The 18,245-nt window shown below is 32.8% G+C and overlaps 2 protein-coding genes across 8 annotated transcripts; one reads left to right on the forward strand and one right to left on the reverse strand.

The window, feature by feature from the left end:
* Positions 1-1,815: 1,815 nt before the first annotated feature.
* LOC121213871 (glycosyltransferase family 92 protein Os08g0121900) lies at positions 1,816-3,885 on the reverse strand. Its single transcript, XM_041087131.1, has one exon. The coding sequence runs from the start codon at positions 3,856-3,858 to the stop codon at positions 2,131-2,133; it is 1,728 nt and encodes a 575-aa protein (XP_040943065.1). The 5' UTR covers positions 3,859-3,885; the 3' UTR covers positions 1,816-2,130.
* Positions 3,886-12,427: 8,542 nt separating this feature from the next.
* On the forward strand, positions 12,428-17,298 carry LOC107922133 (probable serine/threonine-protein kinase PBL21). 7 transcript variants are annotated; one of them, XM_041087132.1, is made up of 8 exons: positions 12,428-12,932; positions 13,362-13,720; positions 13,818-13,853; positions 13,954-14,117; positions 14,290-14,479; positions 15,791-16,182; positions 16,579-16,915; positions 17,084-17,298. In XM_041087132.1, the coding sequence occupies exons 2-7, from the start codon at positions 13,621-13,623 to the stop codon at positions 16,876-16,878; spliced, it is 1,182 nt and encodes a 393-aa protein (XP_040943066.1). In that variant the 5' UTR covers positions 12,428-12,932; positions 13,362-13,620; the 3' UTR covers positions 16,879-16,915; positions 17,084-17,298. The 7 variants fall into 7 exon arrangements, with proteins under 7 accessions (XP_040943066.1, XP_040943069.1, XP_016707476.1 ...); XM_016851986.2 differs by lacking the exon at positions 12,428-12,932 and adding an exon at positions 12,964-13,213; XM_041087135.1 differs by lacking the exon at positions 13,818-13,853.
* Positions 17,299-18,245: the final 947 nt, after the last annotated feature.

Here is an 18,245-nt window from a genome sequence, read left to right on the forward strand (position 1 = left end):
TGAGAACTCCTTATGATTCTAGCATACAACTGTTAAAGAACAGAGGAAATAGTGCTTCTCAATTAGAGTATGGTATGATTATTGAAAGTCTTATGTTATTGATGAACTACACTCGACCGGACATTGCTTATGCGATTAGTAGACTAAGTAGATATACCTATAATCCAAGCAATGAGCATTGGAATGCTCTAAAGTGTTTGCTTAAATACCTTAAAGGTATTATAACTTGGAAGTTAGAATTTGTCAGGTACTCTGCAGTCCTTGAAGGTTATTGTGATGTAAATTGGGTAATTGATAATAATGAGGTAAGCTCTACAAGTGGGTATATCTTTACTTTGGGTGAAATAGCCATTTCGCCGAAGTATGCTAAGCATACCTGTATTGCTCGCTCCACGATGGACTCAGAGTTTATATCTCTTGACTTAGCCGGGTAAGAGGCCGAGTGACTTAGGAATCTACTTGCAAAAATTCCTTTACAGGAAAAATCAATACCTCATGTATATTTATTATGTGACTCGCAAGCCACAATTTGTGTTGCTAAGAGTTAAGCTTACAATAGTAAGAAGAGGCATATTCAAATAAGATTCGTTCACTTGTAAAAGAGAAGAATCACTTATTTCACTATGTACTAGTTCAAATTCACAATATACTAGTGCTTAAGCAACTAATTTCTCTGTTGCTCTTCTCACGTTTTAATTGGAAAAAAAACTCTACTTTTCTTGTGTTTACAAAATTTCCAAATTACTTTACATTAATGGGGGATTGTTGGTAATGCAAAGGGTTGTTGTTAGTGGGTATATCCCACATTGGTTAAGTACAAGCTATAAATAGCGTTTTTATATAGCTTTACTTTGTGCTCTCATTGAGTAATTAAGCTATAGTCACACGCACGCCATCACTGCTCGCTTGGTCTGTTCCTTGTCCATATTAACACATACTGCGTGTATTTCTTTTTGGATAACAGTTTTATTATTTTTTTCAGAAAACAATATCTTTAAAACAGTTTTATTTGTTCCCATTTTTTACTATTACGAAAAATCTAGAACAATTATATTTTTTGGCTGTTAAGCGTGAAAATGGTGGGACAATTTCAAAACTGTCCCTATGTTTTTTACTCCTTTACCCCTGCTTATTTATCGTTTTACCTTTCTATTTCTAGTATAAATAAAGGGTAGATTTCCTCTTTTTAAGCACACACACCAAAAAAAAAAAAACTATCTGAAAGCACTTTGCTCCTCTTCTTTCCTTTCCGATTTTCTTATAAATTCTGTCGTTTTTCCCCTAAATCACTTTAGAAAAAATTCTGTCTAAGAGTTTGGGTTTTAAGCAAGATCAATTGTGACCCCTCCAAACTTTCCTAGGAATTGATCCTATTGTGTTTTCCTTGAGAAAAGCAATATCAATCGAGTTCCGCCTTCCTTATTCGAGTGTACGAATATTGAAGCATTGTGTTAACCTTGGGGGACGACGTCCACTACACGATTACACCGGTCAGGGCAAATTCATTTCTAAGGCAGTGGATTTTTGATGGCGCAATAAATTTCTAATTTATTAATTCTTAATTTTTTTCTAGTTAGTGCTAACATATTTGTTACAATGAATCAAATAAAAATAAAGATGAATATTTGATAAATTGGTATTATTTTAAATAATTTATTATTTCAGAAAGGATACTTGTGAATCCCTATTAGTAAATATAATCAAGTTTGAGTGAAAAATATTTAAACGTAAAAAAATGAAAAAGAACTTAAAAGACTTCATTTTTTTTGTATAAAATAGAAAAGTGGTAATTTACAATCTCCCGTATATGGTTTAGATTAAATCCCGAATATAAAGGTTAATTAATTAAAGAGGATACAGCCAGATTCCTTGTATTTAATTATTAGTATTTGAATCAAAATGGGAATAAAAGCATACAAAAAGTTGACTTCTCTAAACACAAAATTCCTTTCTCTACTTGCATAGAAAGGAATAGAAAAAGAAAACCCAAGGATTAATATTAAATCTTTACTCTACTCCATATATATATAATAAAGTGTCGTCAGTTTTGAAAATCCAAAAATCTGCCATTAAAATCTATTGCTATGGCTACATTGGGTGATCCATAAGCATGCCTCTGCAACCTTCAATTCATAGCTGCCATGCCATTTTTAACCCCTGTGGTGTTTGAGAACCGAACCATTTTTTAGTCCACAATTTTAGCCTATCATCTTTAACATCACAGAACATATTTTCCCAACCTTCTGGCTTGATGGGTTGGAACCCTAACCCTGGGGTCCGGTCCTTGGACATTGGGTTAACCCTTGTTCTCCAATCGGCAACGAACGCCGATACCCTCCTTCGAAACTTGGTCATGAATTCAGGCCACGCTTGGTACTTATAATGGTTGATCACTCCAGCCTCTAATGGCAACTCTTTCCAATTATAATGGTTGTTGTTCAAATCAAAGTGGTGGATGACGTTAAGCAACGAATGGTCAACCGCTTCCAATAGAAGTATCGATTTGTGGCGTTGCTCGGCTTGTCTTCTACAGTTGTATCCCTGTATTACCCCCATTGCCGGGTGCTTCTTTTGATCCGATGGTCCGAAATCGTTGCACTTGATTGAAACTTGACCAATTGATCCATTGGATGATATTGACAACAATGATTTAAGCATTGTTTTTGACGGCTGAGAAAAATTCTTAAGCCATGATGGTGAAAATATGAACTCATCTACATCCACATACATCATCCATGTGCATGAATCTTTGGCATAAACTGCGCTGTGAGAGAATCCAGCTTCTTGGGTTTTAGGCCAAACCCAGAAAATCCTCTCAATGTTATAATCCCCTTCTTCGTTAAGCTCCTTTATGACTCTCTCCAGATCATCATCGCTTCCATTATCGTATAAGATGAACTTGTCCACCCCAATCTTGGAATAGTACATGACCCATTCTCTTAAGAACTTGGCCACGTTGTAAACCATGGTGGTGGCGCACAATAGTGATGTGGGGTTTGGGTTTGATGGCATGTGCCGCCTGGGGGGAGTGTAATACGCAACCGAAGGGACCACCAGCTTTTCTCTGTTGATTTCGATGGAGACTTTGATTCTTTTGGCGGCGGCGGTGGTTGAAGGTGAAATACTCAGTTCCATTAAATTGGGATGAAGGCACCTGAATACCTCCTGCTTGGAGCTGGTAACGGGGGTTTTAACGGCGTTCTTGATGTCGTTACCGAAAACGCAACGGAATTCCTCTGGAGACTTGTTGATACCTTGGCGGTTGTTAACGCCTTTAACAAAAAGAACCACGTCTGTCTCGGTAGAGAAACACTCATACGCCAAGAAGTCCCACCGCGGCATTACCGGCGCCGCAGAGATAACGTTTGTTTCCATCTCCGGAAACCTCGTCAGGACGGGCTGGTGAAAAGGCTGGAGCCTACGGTTCCGGTTCGGAAGAGTGCACTTGAACGTGGTGGCACTGGTGAAAGGTAAGACCCCCGAGAAATTCGCCGGGGAAGTCTCGTTTCTTGGGAAAAAGCAATAAAAACCGCCGAATCCGAGATTCGACGTCAGCGGGGTGTCATGAGAGACGAGAACAAGGACCTCCCAGTTCGGTAAAAGAACGGAAACCGACTCGACGGGACATTGAATGGAGGTGACGAGTCGAGTCCGGTGAGTGAGCTCATTGATATCTTCTCTAATAACATGGTTGAAAGAATCGGGAGCGTCGTATCGAGGGGTGAGGTTTCGGGGACGAAAGCGGAGGTGGGTAGGGGATAAAGAGATGGCAGAGCGAGAGAGAAGAAGAGAATAGAAAGCGAGCAGAAGAAGGCAGAGGAAAATCAGGAAGATGGAAGTGGGGGCTTTCCGAGGCATGATTTGTTTGGGGTAGGTGGACTCCAAGTAAAAGGGCGACCAAGTAATAAAATAAAAGGGGGGATGGAAATTTCTTTATAGGGGAATCACGTTGGATTGTTTCTTCACTCAGGTTTTCTCAAAATTATTTAACAAAAAGTATTCTTTTTTAATAATTTTGTATAATTACTATTATTAGAAATTATAATCAAGTTATATTCATTTTTAAACAATAAAAATTATTATTTTTTAATTTCATTAACAAATTCTAACATTGACTGAATAGTAAATATAAAATATAAATTTTCATCTTTAAGGTGTAACATTATTGTTGTTGGACCTATATCTTTCATAAATTTTTGACTAAATAGTAATTAAAAAATGTGCAATAATTTGATCACAAATGAATTTGATAAATTTATTTTTATTTATTATCTTGAAATTCTAAAATATATATTACATTAAATACTGATTTTAAAAATTTTATTATTTAAATTAATTTTTATTGTATAAATATTTGTTACTTTAAAATTAAAATATGGCGTATTGGAAATAATATTTTAAAAGTTAAATACAGAAACCTGTTAATTTTTCTCTATAAGTGGTCTTTAAAATATTTAAATTATTTGAAAATTCTTCTTCTTTTTTCAATTAGATTTTAAAAAGTGTTTTTAATTATTTAAATAAATAAAAATTTAAATTAAACCAAAATCTTAAATATAAAACTAATGAAAAGTAAAAAACGAAAAGAAAATGTTAAACATGAAGCTGATTGATATAAAAAGGGCCTTGAAAGTACAAAGTTAATAAATTAAAGGCCTTCAAATCATATATATATATATATAATAATTTATAAAATTTTAAATTAGTAATAGTAGAATTATATTTTAATCTTTTAAAAATGATAGAACTTTGATTTAATCCTTTAAAAATCATAAAAATATAAACTATTAAAAAGATAAAATTATATAAAAATATACAATTTAATTTCGAGCTTCACGCTGTTATTATTAGCATGCGGAATGCTTAAGTTGTGAATAGTAACTTAAGTTTTGGTACGTTGTTTACAAGTGCTTGATGGGGAAGGGGAAGGGTTTCAAATTTCAATGCCTGGTTTGAAGAGGAGTTGTAGTAGTGAGATTTGGAGATGGTTAAGTAAATCCCAATCCCATTGTAAGTTAGGTCCATTTCACAACATTTCACTAATTTCAGCAATATTTGGTACATGCTTGAGTTTTAAAACTCTACAAATTTTATATATGTAGTAAGAAAAAGATAAAATATATGATAATTTTTTTAAATTTTAATTACCTCATGTAAATTTGAGCTTTTATGCTAGTCCACATTTATCTACATCAATAAATAAAATTTGTCCTTGGTTCAACTTTATCCGGAGGCAGCAAACAGAATATATTATTATGATTTAGGGATATATTTATGATTCTTAATTGGATTGATTTAATTATTATATTTTTCAACAAAAATAATTTATATTAGGGTAAGTCATTTATGTATGGTTTAAATTATATCAATAAGGAAGAAGATAAAGAGAAAAAAATGATGGTGCAATCGAAGTTGGTTCACACCTTGGAGGAAGCCACACAACATCACTCAATATATCAAAGCTTACTCCATCATCAAGCTCAACCTTAATAGTACTAGGAATAGGTCTATCAACTTCAATCTTCACACAGATCTTAGCAACATCAAGTCTCTACCTCAATGCATAAATAACTATTTTTGTAATTTATCCTTTATGCTATAATATTAAAAAAAATGTTATTCCTATAAAAACAAACCCCATTCATGCTATGCTCTGTGTGTGTGTTTTTCTCACATCGACCGACTCTTTTACTTGCATTCCACCCTTAAAGGACACCAGCAAACCTGTCTCTACTCCCCTAGAACAGCTTGGGATTTCTAGAACTCTAAAAATAAAAATAAGCCTTCCTTCGATCGTTAGCCTCCCACTGTCCAACTGTCGCGAGTTATTGGTCAAACTCTCCTCTCATATTTCCAAGGAGTTTGACCTTTTGGATCTCCGATAAAAGATCGGGCAAAAGGCCCAAAAGTTGTGAAAGTGTTCATGGTGGTCGATTGTATGTTGGTTGAATAGTTGGTCGCCATCCTCCCCTAACCATTTCTTGGTTATGTTCTTGTGGTCGGACTCCAACCATTTTTCACCGCATGAACTAACACAAATTATCGGAATAATAACACTTGGTCCATGGATTAGATCGTGCTTTGGTTACCTGTGGTTTTGTCGAGTTCATGAGAATCCATTTTGCTTGGATCCCATTCCATTTGTTGTGCCTGAAGTGCCAACATATTATGTTGAGGTCCCTCCTTACTCCCACTTTAAGCAGGGAGGCCTTATTCAAGCAATGGAGGTTCGTTGTCCATCATACACTGATAGGTTTACTTGCCTTTCAAGGCTTTATCTTGTACAAGGCTAAGGTCCTTGATTGTTTTTCTCGCTCTATGTAATTGGGTTTGTGACTTCGTATGCTTTTGATTTTTTGTTTGTATGAGATGTAATCATTCTTTCTTTATGAAAATTTCTAAGAAACTTATACACTCTTTATAACTTATTTAATGTCAATTTTAACACATTTATGTATACATATCGAATTTATATGTAAACTACAGAAAGAAAAGGAATTTTGTTTGCGGAAATACTACTATCATCTACCAAATTTTATTTCATTCCTTGGTTAACTACTGAAATTAATTTTATCACTTAGTTATACAAAAAAGTTTTAATGGAGCGATGTCAAACTTAATAAAAGAAAATGCCCCGTAATTACTAATTAATAAGTCAATTATATCAACCATGTGCTATCATTTTCTAATCAAATCAGGATTAGTGCTACTTCAACAATTCATCATTTAACTTTAATTAATTCATCTTGTATTAAAAGTAATTTATGGCTGCTAAGTGGATTTAGGGCGTCAAAATCCTCCTTCATCTAACCTTACTAATCAATATTTGGTGCATATAATTTAAAATCAGGGGTACATCGCTTAGTCACCTAAATAATTTAACAATATCAGTAAGACACTTGTAATTTGTCCTACACATACACACTAGATCACATTGCTAAGAATCTTTGAATACAGAGCAGTCAACCTTATACGTACCTCTCCTAGCTCTCTAGTAAGGGGATCCTCTTCTACTTCTTTCTCCTCCAACTCTCCTTCCAACCCCCTATTACAGAGTCTCAACCATCTCTTCTTCTCCACAGGGCTCCTTGCCCCTAGAATGAATCAGCTCCTTTACATCCTCATTGTAACAATCAACAGTTAGTGTAGTGATCGTGGATCGAACATGACCCACTCTAGCTCGAACTTCCTTACAAATAGAAATGAATAAGAACAAAATCCCCAAACCATTATGTGATTTAAGAATATATTACATTACCTTTATCCATCACATGGGAGACAAAATAAATTTCTACATCTTACATTTTTTTCAAAACATCTTACACTTATAATTATTTTATGTAAGTGAAAACTAATTTCTTAATATATATATATTAAGAAAAAAATAAAGTAATTTTTTAAATGAATGGTTCTTATAGTAAATTGTGGTTATTTTAGCTTTAGTTTTAGCTTTTATTAAAACAAATCTAAACTTTGATTAAAAGGGTAAAGTTATAATTCTTTTTTGAACATTAATCTCAATAGGTTCTTATCATATCTATTCTTTTTGATACAATGCCTAGAACTACCCATAACCCCTCCACAACCCTTAAATAGGAGGATTATACGCTTCAGCGCACTCGAACCCACGTCCTCCTACACTGGAAACAATGTTAATGCCAATCGAACTAAAATTCAACCAAACTATGTCAATCCTTTCTAAATTTTTATAATTTTTTTAATCATTTATTTTATTTGAATTCAACGAATTAATCAAACTGATGAAATTTAAAAATAAAAACTGATAATTTAATCCATCCTACTTCAACAAGCATTAGTTTATTTATAAATGCTAAGAGTAGGGCAAGGCTTTACAGCTAACAAATGAAGCAGTTTGTAAGCGAAGATGGTACTTGAAATGCACACAAAGTTGCATTCTTGTCTCGATTCTCCAAACTTCATAGGTATGTGTCAAATTATATCCTTTGATTGCCTCCAAAGTTATTTAACTCACACCTTGCTTTTTCCTTGGTGGAGGAAGGCACATTTGTTTATTTTTTATTTCATCAAACAAATATGTGAATCCATATAAGTATAGTCGAAGTGGTAAATTTGTTGTATGTTACAGTAAAGAATAAAGTTGTGCCCCTTGGCTAAACAAGAAAAGCGTAGTCTCCCTCGTCACAAAATGAAGAAAGAATCTAAATTGCAGTTGATTGAGTTTTAAATCGATTGGCATCGACATTATTACTAGTGTAGGAGGACATGGATTCGAGTGCGCTGAAGCGCATTATCCTTTCACTTAAGAGTTGGGGAGAAACTATAAATAATTTTAAATATCTTGTAATAAAAAAAACAGATATAATAAAATTAATATTAGAAAAATTTGATGCTCCAAAATCCTTTATTAATCCCACAACTACAATGCATTAGCTCCAACTCACGCAACCTCACACCTAGTTAAAGTTGGCCCATTTTCTTGGGTGAGAAACAAATTTGGGCCTTAACAACTAAATATCAAATCTATTTTTACCTTAGGCAAAAGTGGATTAAGCAAGCATTCAAATATCAAAATTTTCAAATTGGATAAATAAAGATCAATTTTTTTTTTGGTGAGTAGAGGATTTTAATCATTCTTTTACTTTCTAATCTACTCATAATTTCTTCCCTTTTTTTTATTTAAATTATTGAATAACATACATATAAAATATACTTTAACATGGGTTGGATTGATACAAAATTTTAGGCCCATATTTAAAAAATAGACCTAAAATTCTCCCAAAGCATGACCCAGATTAAAAATGTTAAATCCAAACTCAATTCGGCTTGCCCGTATTAAATTTTTTTAGATTATTTTTTGTGTAAAAAAAATTAAAAAATATAATACATCAAATACACTACAAACATTAAAATAAATATTTCTCAACTAATTGAAAATATATTTAGAAAATCTTTATACTTAAATAATACTAAAACAGTTGCAACTTAACACGCAAATGCCTCTAAAATAATAGTAAAATTATCAATAAAATAAGAGTTATACAATATCCAAACAATAATAACAAAATACTAACAATATAATAATAAAATTGCAGCAAAACAACAACAAAAGAAAAAGTTTAGACTAATTCGGGCCTAATTTATTTAGAAAACGAGATTTTTTTTTGTTTAACTCCAAATTTTCAAATTTATATTTTTGTTCAAACCGACCGAGTGTTTTGTAAAGTTTTCCACAATTACTTTGCTCCTAAAGTCAACAGGGTTAGTGTTTAGTAGGAAAAAAGAAGAGAAAGAAACTGTTTTCCAACCTGTTGCTTTGCGCTTTGTTGTCAGATTAAAAGGAAGGAAAGTTGAAACAATTGATTGAAGTGAGCTTATTTAATTTTTATACTACACTTCCATTCCTCCATCTACTTGTTTATGTATTAAATAGTAATATATATATATATATATTTAAAGATAATTTTATTTCTAAATATTTAGGGTTAATTAATTAAATAAATGTATTTTCTTTTTTCTTTAACATTAATCTTATTATAAGTTTTTATTGTACTGGCTCTTTTTGATATAATGTCTAAAATTACTCATAACCCTTCGTCAACCATTAAATAAGAAGATAATGCGCTTCAACGCACTCGAACCTACATCCTCTTGCACTGACAACAATACCGATACCAATAAAACTAAAACTCAATCGACAGTAAATGAGTTTTTTGAAATTGAGAAATATGTTTGTAAGTTATTTTATTAATTTATAGATGGAGAAGATAATATAACCCAAATAGTAATTTGTATGTAAGAAGAAAAATGCTACCGTAATTATTTAGATAATTAATATTTTAGTGATCCAATCATTAAATTTATCAATATAATTGTACTTGTCATGCATGTAAATTTTCGAACCGATCTGACATCTCTATCATGTTGATCTAAAATACTCTATATATTAATGTATATTCAACGATTGAACTTTTTTTACATAAAACAAATGGCTAGAAATTTCAAATTAAATTAAAATTTGATATGTATGATCTACATAAATAGACCATAAAATATAACACTTGGGTCTCAAAAATATTAATCACAAAAATAATTACAGAAGTATGTAAAATTACTTTAATTTTTACACCGTACAAGTGAACCTCTCCCTTTTAGCAAAATATGTATATCAACAAGTTTTAAAAATTTCTCTCTCTCTCTATATATAAAAAGGTTCACGTCTTAAATAAAAAATGCAACTTATGATCATTAAATATGAATATCTCAAATGAGTTCAATGTTGTAAGATCGGACCAATGGTCAAATTAATTAGTCCATTGAATTTTAGTTCAATCGATTATATCTTCGGTTCAACAATAATTAAATAAATATATATTTGCATTTGGTTGGATTGTTTTTTTTTTTCTCTTTGCCGTAGTTTGCTCTATAATTTATTATCGACCACTGATTAGACTGTTTTCTTTTTTTCTATAGGTACAATCCATTTCTGATAACACAATTGAGTTTGTGATATAATCGAAAAGACTTTTGTTGAAATGCAACTCTAATTGATATTTTTTTTATATAATGCATACTTTTATTTGTAATTCCTCCTCAGCACTTAATTCGGAAAATAAATACGCTTAAACGCACTTCAACATATATCTTTCTTATTGCTGCAATTAAGAAAAATGAGTGTGCTAAAAACTGAGTTATATTTATTAGAATTAATTAATTCCTTATAATTATTTTTTGGTATAAATTTAATAGAATATCAGATATAATAATTAAAGATGATTGTGTTAAACGTAGTAATGATAAAATCATGTTGATAATCTTCTCACATTTGTAATTAAAATCACTACGTAAATCTTACAAACAATAAATATTATTTTAATAATTTTTATGGTAAAAGAAATGAAAGGGAAAGCTTCCATTAATGATGCTCAATAGGAGTTAATTGAATTTGGGAAAAATAAAAGTAGTATTGATATAAAATTCCTCAAGAGTCAAGATTTTTATTTATTGAGCTAATTGCACTAAATATCCCAAACATTTACCCTCATTTTATGTTGGTCATTAAGCTTCAAATCGTTCTAATTACATTTTCATACTATTTAGATTATATCAATTAGGTCATTACATTACAAAAATAGTTAATTTAACTGTTAAACGATACATCAAAATCTTATGCGACATAATTTAAAATAAAAATTTTAAGGAAAAAAATTAAATATTGTAAAAATAAATGTCTTAAAAAATCTTAGTTTTGAGGTTTTTAAAGCTTTCACAAAAGCTTTATTGTTCACTCTTTGTTATTTTTAGTTTTTACTTTAAAAGTTATGGGACAATGTTCTATTTTTCTTTATTTTTTTCATTTTGAATTTAGCTACATAGGATTTGGTGTGTGATTCAATGGTTAAATTAACGCTTTTAATAAGGGAAGGATCTAATTGATATAATATCAATAGTTTGGGGAAGTAATTAGAATATTTTGAAGTTTGGGGAAGTAATTAGAAGTAATTAGAATATTTTGAAGTTTGGGGACCAAATTGAAATGAGGGTCATAGTTTGAGGATTCTAGTGCAATTAACTCTTATTATTTACAAATTGTGTCCCTAATGTTTAACCATTTTCTGAATTTGACCATATTTTTTTTGTCACGTTAGCTCTCAACCTTCAAAATTTAGGGTGGGTTTGGATGAGTGATTGAGTGCAGTGCAATCTGTTTAGTTTACTTTTTGTCTCACGTTACAGCATCTAATTTCACCGCTACCGTCGTTTTTACACTAACAGTGGGTAAACACACCGCCCATCCAAACTCACCCTTAGTCAAATTACTTTTTTTAGGACAAAAAAGATGACTAAACTATTAAAAGTTTAATGAAATAAATGTGACAATTTGTGTGACAGTTTATGTGTATTTTGTTGCTATTATGGATAAGTTTTTTTTTCTAAAAGACATTGTGAACTTTTTTTTTGAAAATTATTGAATTTTTAAATATTTTCAACTTTTTCTAAATTTTTACGAAATATATAGAAATAATCATGTGAATATAATTAAACTTTTAATGATTCAATTACTTTTTTCATCTATGAGAAAATAAATTGACTAAGGGTGAATTTGGATAGATTATTGGATGCGGTGCGTTTAGCTTACTTTTTGTCTCACGCTACAGTATATAATCTCACAGCCCACCGCTATTTTTACACTAATTATAAGTAAATGCACCACCCATCCAAATTCAACTAAAATAGATATTCAAAGTAACGAAAACTTAAATTTATTATTACAACTTTTAACTTTTTGGGGTGAACTAAAAGCTTCAAAATTGGGAAACGTGCAAGGAGAAGGGAAAAGAATCAAATACATGGGAGACGTTTTGTCTTATTGAGAAGCATCACATGGATTTGACGTGAATGCATTTTTATTTTCCTGACACCATCTTCTTAATTTCCTTTTCCTAAAATTCATAAACCATACCCAATCCCAATCCAAATCCAAACCCAAAATTGTTCTCACTTTTCGACATCCACCCTGAATTAAGGGTTACATTTCCTTTTGGTAATAGTGGTGATGACTATCTGAAGAAGACTTAAGAGTGATTATTTGTATTCACAAAATCCAAATAATTGGGAAAGAGTGAAAGCGGGAGAAGATGGTGGTTCTTCTTCTTCTTCTTCCAAACCCCACAACCACGGTAGTAATAAGAAATAATGATAAAGAGGCGAGTGAATTAGAAAGCAGATATTAAATTTAAAAGAGAATGGGGTCGGGTGGTTGAAAGAATGAATCAGGGCCGTGTCGTCCTTATTGCAAAACGCGTAGCCCCAATCCCATCAAAAATATAAAGAGTGTGTGATATCAGTGTCAAATGGCGTAAGAAAGGGAGGGGATGGAGGGCAGAAGGGGGAAAGCAAGGGAGCCAGCCAGAGGGGCCACCCACGCAAGGAGAGGAAAGGCAGGCACTAAGGTTTAAATGTGGAGAGCGACCTGCTACAATCATGCACTTCATATGTTCCACTGCTTCTTTTTATTCATTTTTCCATCTAATTTCAAAACACTTAGAAATCACGCCAAAAGATGATTTAATTTTATAAAAGTAGGAAACAAAAAGGCAACCTCATTATTGTTTGCCGCTAAATCTGGCCCTTAATTTCTCGCTATCTCACAAACACTAAATTTGGCACATGATTACCAAAACACAACTTCCTCTCACTTTTACCCTTCCCCCTTCTTCTCTTCTCTGTTGTTGTAATTTTCTTGTTCCAATCCACTTCCATTATTACTTTTTTTGTTTGCTTTCCTTCCTTTTAATTATTTTCTTCGTCATTTGCCAGTTAATTTTTTTTTTAATAAAATTATTGGCTGAATTTTCGTTGTTTGGCACGTTTTCATACAGAGATTTCTCTGTTTATTGCGCTGCGTTTTGTTGAGAAATTCGAAAAGCATTAAGGCTGCGCCAGTGCTGGTCTTTTGTTTGGAGTGAAGAGAAGAGAAGAGAAGAGAAGAGTGAGTGTTTTTGCTTTCTTTTAGATGCGGAAAGGTGGATTTGGTTTAAGGAAAGAAGCGATGGGAGATTTTGGTTAATGAATTCTAAGTAGGTTTGTTTTGGGAGTGTTCAAAGTTCAAATTGGGTTGTTTAATTGCACTGAAAGAGGATGAGTTGTTTTCCCTGCTTAAATCCTCGTTCTAAAGATGTAAGGATCGACATTGACAATGGAAGTCGAACTAATTCTCGCCATTCTGCTGATTCGTCAGGTCCATTTTTCTTTCCCCCGCTTCTCTCTTGGTTTTTGTGTGTGTGTGTGTGTGCGCGCGCATAATTTGCTTATTTGTTCTTATTTTTGGTAACCTGTTTCCGGCGCTACGAAAAGAAAAGCAAGTCTAGACGGTAATGCTAAGGGTTTTCATACCCAATTTCACTTGGAAGCTTTTTTTCTTCACAGTGGATTTGATTATTAATTTTTTTTTCTTTTTAATTTGGTAAACAGAGCATAAGAAAGGAAGTGATCAAGGAAAAGGCTCCAAAGGTAGTGGAGCACGTAGTTTCACATTCCGAGAGTTGGCAACAGCAACCAGGAATTTCAGAGAAACCAATTTGCTTGGTGAAGGAGGATTTGGAAGAGTTTTTAAAGGTCGATTGGAAACGGGGGAGGTAATTTGTTGCTTTTCACTTTTCCTTATCATCACTTTGCCTTTCTGGTTAAATTGTATAACTTTCAAATTTATGTATCTCTTTAGCATATTCCCAGAATCTGCCGTCTATTTACTTCTTGTGTAACTTTTTGAAATTTGAGTTGGATCATTTATTGTCTGTAACCAACCAGATTGTTGCAGTGAAGCAACTTAATCATGACGGTCTTCAGGGCCATCAGGAATTCATTGTTGAGGTTCTTATGCTCAGCCTGTTACACCATGTTAATCTGGTCACCTTGATTGGCTATTGCACTGCTGGAGATCAGAGGCTCTTGGTTTATGAATACATGCCAATGGGCAGTTTGGAAGATCATCTTTTTGGTAATATATATTTACTGCGGATTTCTGTTGAATATGGAATCCATTTACTTGCCACATTATCTGCTGTTTCTTGTTACCTTTCTTAGTATCCCTTCTTAGGATTGTAAACCTTTTGCTTTACTCTGTATCCTTAGTGTGTGGTTTACTTTAATTAATCCAGAGTTCTAGTCTTCATGTAAGGTTTTTGCTGTTGATCTTGGGGCTATGTCAGGAGAAATTCGATTTTCAAATCAACTAATAATGATTGTTCTGCTGAATTTTTCTTTAAGTTCTGGCATTAGGTGTTGTTTTAGGTGTAAAGCTGCCATATTTTGCACGAATTTTCATCTTATTATATGAATTAAGGACAACCAATTTGAAAATCCATCTTGAAGCAAGAATGTATAACATCTAATGCTGGTAGAATAGCCTTAGAAATTTGTTCTTTGCATGGCTGTGCATCACGCAATAATCTTTAAGGAGCAGATAATGGAGTCCTTTTGCTTGTTGGAGTGTTCATATTCGCTATTGAATATGCCCAGCACTTGGGAATGCAAATATTTACATGTTGGCACCAAATGTGATGCGTTTTACCTAGTTTTATGCTATTGTCTTCCCACTTGGATGTTTGGTCATGTTGCCACTTTATTTATAAGATTTCATGTAGTTTTAATCAGACCATTCTCATATGTAAAGGGACTGTTTCAGATGGTGGTGTATAGGGATGGCAAAACACGAACTGCCCCATGGATTCTGAACTGAGCCGCTTGGGATGGAGTGGATTTTTTTGTTTGAAAAGTGGATGCGGGGCAGGGTGGATTTTTTCTTTTGGATAGTGGGTATGGAGTGGTTTTGGTAATTGTCTGCCCCGCTCAACCATATTAAATTACCATTTTATCCTTGTATATATAAACTATTAAAAGGATATAAATGTAACAATGTAACATAGAAAAAATAATATATTTTATGTTTAAATATATTTTTTAAAGGATTATGTTTAAATATTTATTTGATTTTAAAAAGATTGAAAAAATTAAAGATAACTAGCAAAAATTAAAATGAAGTGGAGGGGAGGGGAGGGGTGGGGTGGGCTAGGGATGGATGTATTCAACACCCATGGAGGTGGTTGTGGTTTTTAAGATTATATATCCATAGTAGAGCGGGGCAAGTGGTGGAGCAGAGCATGACAATTATGGATTGGTAGTGGATTTAGCATTATCCGCCCTGTTCCATTGCCATCCCTAGTTGTGTGTGAAAACAAATAATCGTTCTTCTGAATGTTACAACTTTTCCTCATATCTCAAGTGCCACTGGTTATATTTTTTTTTCCAGATCTAGAACCCGGACAAGAGCCTCTGAGTTGGAATAATCGTATAAAGATAGCTGTTGGTGCTGCACGAGGAATTGAATATCTACATTGCAAGGCCAATCCACCTGTCATTTATCGTGACTTGAAATCTGCAAATATTTTGCTGGATAATGATTTCAACCCTAAACTCTCAGATTTTGGCTTGGCAAAATTGGGACCTGTGGGTGACAATACTCATGTTTCAACCCGGGTGATGGGAACATATGGATATTGTGCCCCAGAGTATGCCATGAGTGGCAAATTAACTCTTAAATCTGACATATATTGTTTTGGTGTGGTGCTATTGGAGTTGATAACTGGACGGAAGGCAATAGATACTAGTAAGAAGCATGGAGAGCAGAACTTGGTTTCATGGGTAAGTTAGCCTTTGTTTATTTATAATCTTTTTTGTTTTTGTGTGTGTGTGTGTGGCTTGATCTGGTTTGATTCCTTTCCAATCTTTTTTACGTCCTCCACTTCTAGTGGCTATATTTCATATATATGTTATTTCTCTAACGTCGTCCCTTGCAATGCTTTGCTTGGCTAGTTGTTATGTTTTCTCTTTGCTAAACATGTTTACTCGTACAAAGTGTGATTTTATTGCTTCTTTTACGCCTTTAATCTGAACTTGTTGCTATAGTTCTTTTTAGACCCATAGAATATCTTTAGTTTTTAATAAGTAACAATTAATAGTGGAATTATATTCCATTACTAGATTCTGATGTCCTTATTTCTTATTTATTTGTTTATGTATTCTTTTCTTGTGTTGCAGTCCCGTCCGTACTTAAAAGATCAGAAGAAGTTTAGCCTACTGGTTGATCCTCTAATTCGAGGATGTTATCCTCGCCGTTGCTTGAACTATGCAATTGCAATTACAGCTATGTGTCTCAATGAAGAAGCCAACTTTCGCCCACTTATTGGTGATATTGTGGTTGCACTTGAATATTTGGCTTCTCAGAGTCAGAATTGGAGCCCTGAATCACGTAATGTTGAGGTCTGCAATGCTTCACAGTCCTCACCGATGCGATCAGAGAAAGGGACCCCTCATCAATCAAATTCCAAAAGGGGTTGATGTTATTCAATAAGAGCTATCTAGAAACTTCGATAAAGTAAGCTGCAATTCATACTTAATTGCAGACTTTAGCATAGTTCAGAATGATCTCTTTTTTTTCATTATCACAGTAAACAGCTGGTTTTGACTGCTTTATTCAAACAAAAGAATACTAATAGAATGAGCATTTTGACTGATGTGGATTTTTCCTATAAATTGATATTAGGTTGTTACCTCATCAAGCATGGAAGTAGGACTCAGTCAAACTCAACATGCATCGACAAGTGAGTACATAAGTGGGTATATGTATATGTGTATTTGGGTAATTGAAGGACTGGCATTTCTTTGGTGAAAATATGGTTATTGCATTGTGTGGGAAGCAACATCAACGGTTGTCAGCTTTGTTTTGAACACTCATTGAATGGAAAAGTTTTCTCTGTACGGATATGAGCTCTGTTTTGCTTCCATTGACTTCCTTTTTTTTTTTTTTGTAAATGGAAAAGTTATATAGATAGACATAAACATATAATATACATACAGTGGGGTGGGGGGGGGTGGGGGGGAGCATATATGCAGTTCTCACATTAAAACTAGATCTGTCTTTGGCTTGTTATTGCACCCCACATAGTTTGGAGTTTAGCGATTAAGATTCTGATGGAAGCAGGGCAACATAAATTTTGGTCACATGGATGATGCATGGATATTTGTCTTTCATCCTTGTGGGAATGTAGCATTGTCAAATCATCTGCCCAGGGAATAACTCTTTGTCCCATTCTTGTTTCTGGCAAAAAATATATTACGATTCATTGGTACTGAAGCAGCAAGTTTTTCATGAAAATATAAATAATCATAGTTCTCATCTTCATTAGTTGTCCTGCATTGTTCCTTTTGTACCTTAAACCCTAAATTTCTCCTTGTAAAAAACAATAACAAGGGTTTATATTCCTAATGCACAATTTGATTGTGATTTACTTTTTAAAAGTTGATGTATTTTTTATAGTTTAATAAATATTATAATTTTTTATTCTTTTAAATGTAAAAAAAGAAATAAATATAATTACAAAAACTAAGTTAAAATATGTCATAAATCCCTTTACTTTTCAAAAATTTAGAATTTAGTCCATATAATTTTTATTTCCATGAATTTAGTTTCTCTACATTTTAGATTTTAAAATTCAGTTTAATTGTTGACGCTGTTAAAATTTTTCTTAAATTCAGGTTTAAATGGCTACAGTGTAATTTTTTTTAAAGATGTTTTTAAGATGTCAAACAGGTAAATTTAACAAAACAAAAAAAAAACAATATTAGCAATTGAACTTAAATTTTGAAAAAAAAAAAGAAAATTAAATTCTTAAAAAATAAAAATATAGAGACTAAATTTCAAATTT

This window comes from Gossypium hirsutum, chromosome D01 (genome assembly GCF_007990345.1).
Source record: "Gossypium hirsutum isolate 1008001.06 chromosome D01, Gossypium_hirsutum_v2.1, whole genome shotgun sequence".
Lineage (NCBI taxonomy): Eukaryota > Viridiplantae > Streptophyta > Magnoliopsida > Malvales > Malvaceae > Gossypium > Gossypium hirsutum.

What these genes read in the sequence shown, in the direction of transcription:
- LOC121213871 (XM_041087131.1), bottom strand. Translation starts at nt 3,858, where the DNA reads ATGCCTCGGAAAGCCCCCACTTCCATCTTCCTGATTTTCCTCTGCCTT.
- LOC107922133 (XM_041087132.1), top strand. Translation starts at nt 13,621, where the DNA reads ATGAGTTGTTTTCCCTGCTTAAATCCTCGTTCTAAAGATGTAAGGATC. An exon ending in CCATTCTGCTGATTCGTCAG is followed by an intron (nt 13,721 to 13,817) that starts GTCCATTTTTCT and finishes TTTGGTAACCTG; the next exon opens with TTTCCGGCGCTACGAAAAGA. An exon ending in GTCGATTGGAAACGGGGGAG is followed by an intron (nt 14,118 to 14,289) that starts GTAATTTGTTGC and finishes GTAACCAACCAG; the next exon opens with ATTGTTGCAGTGAAGCAACT.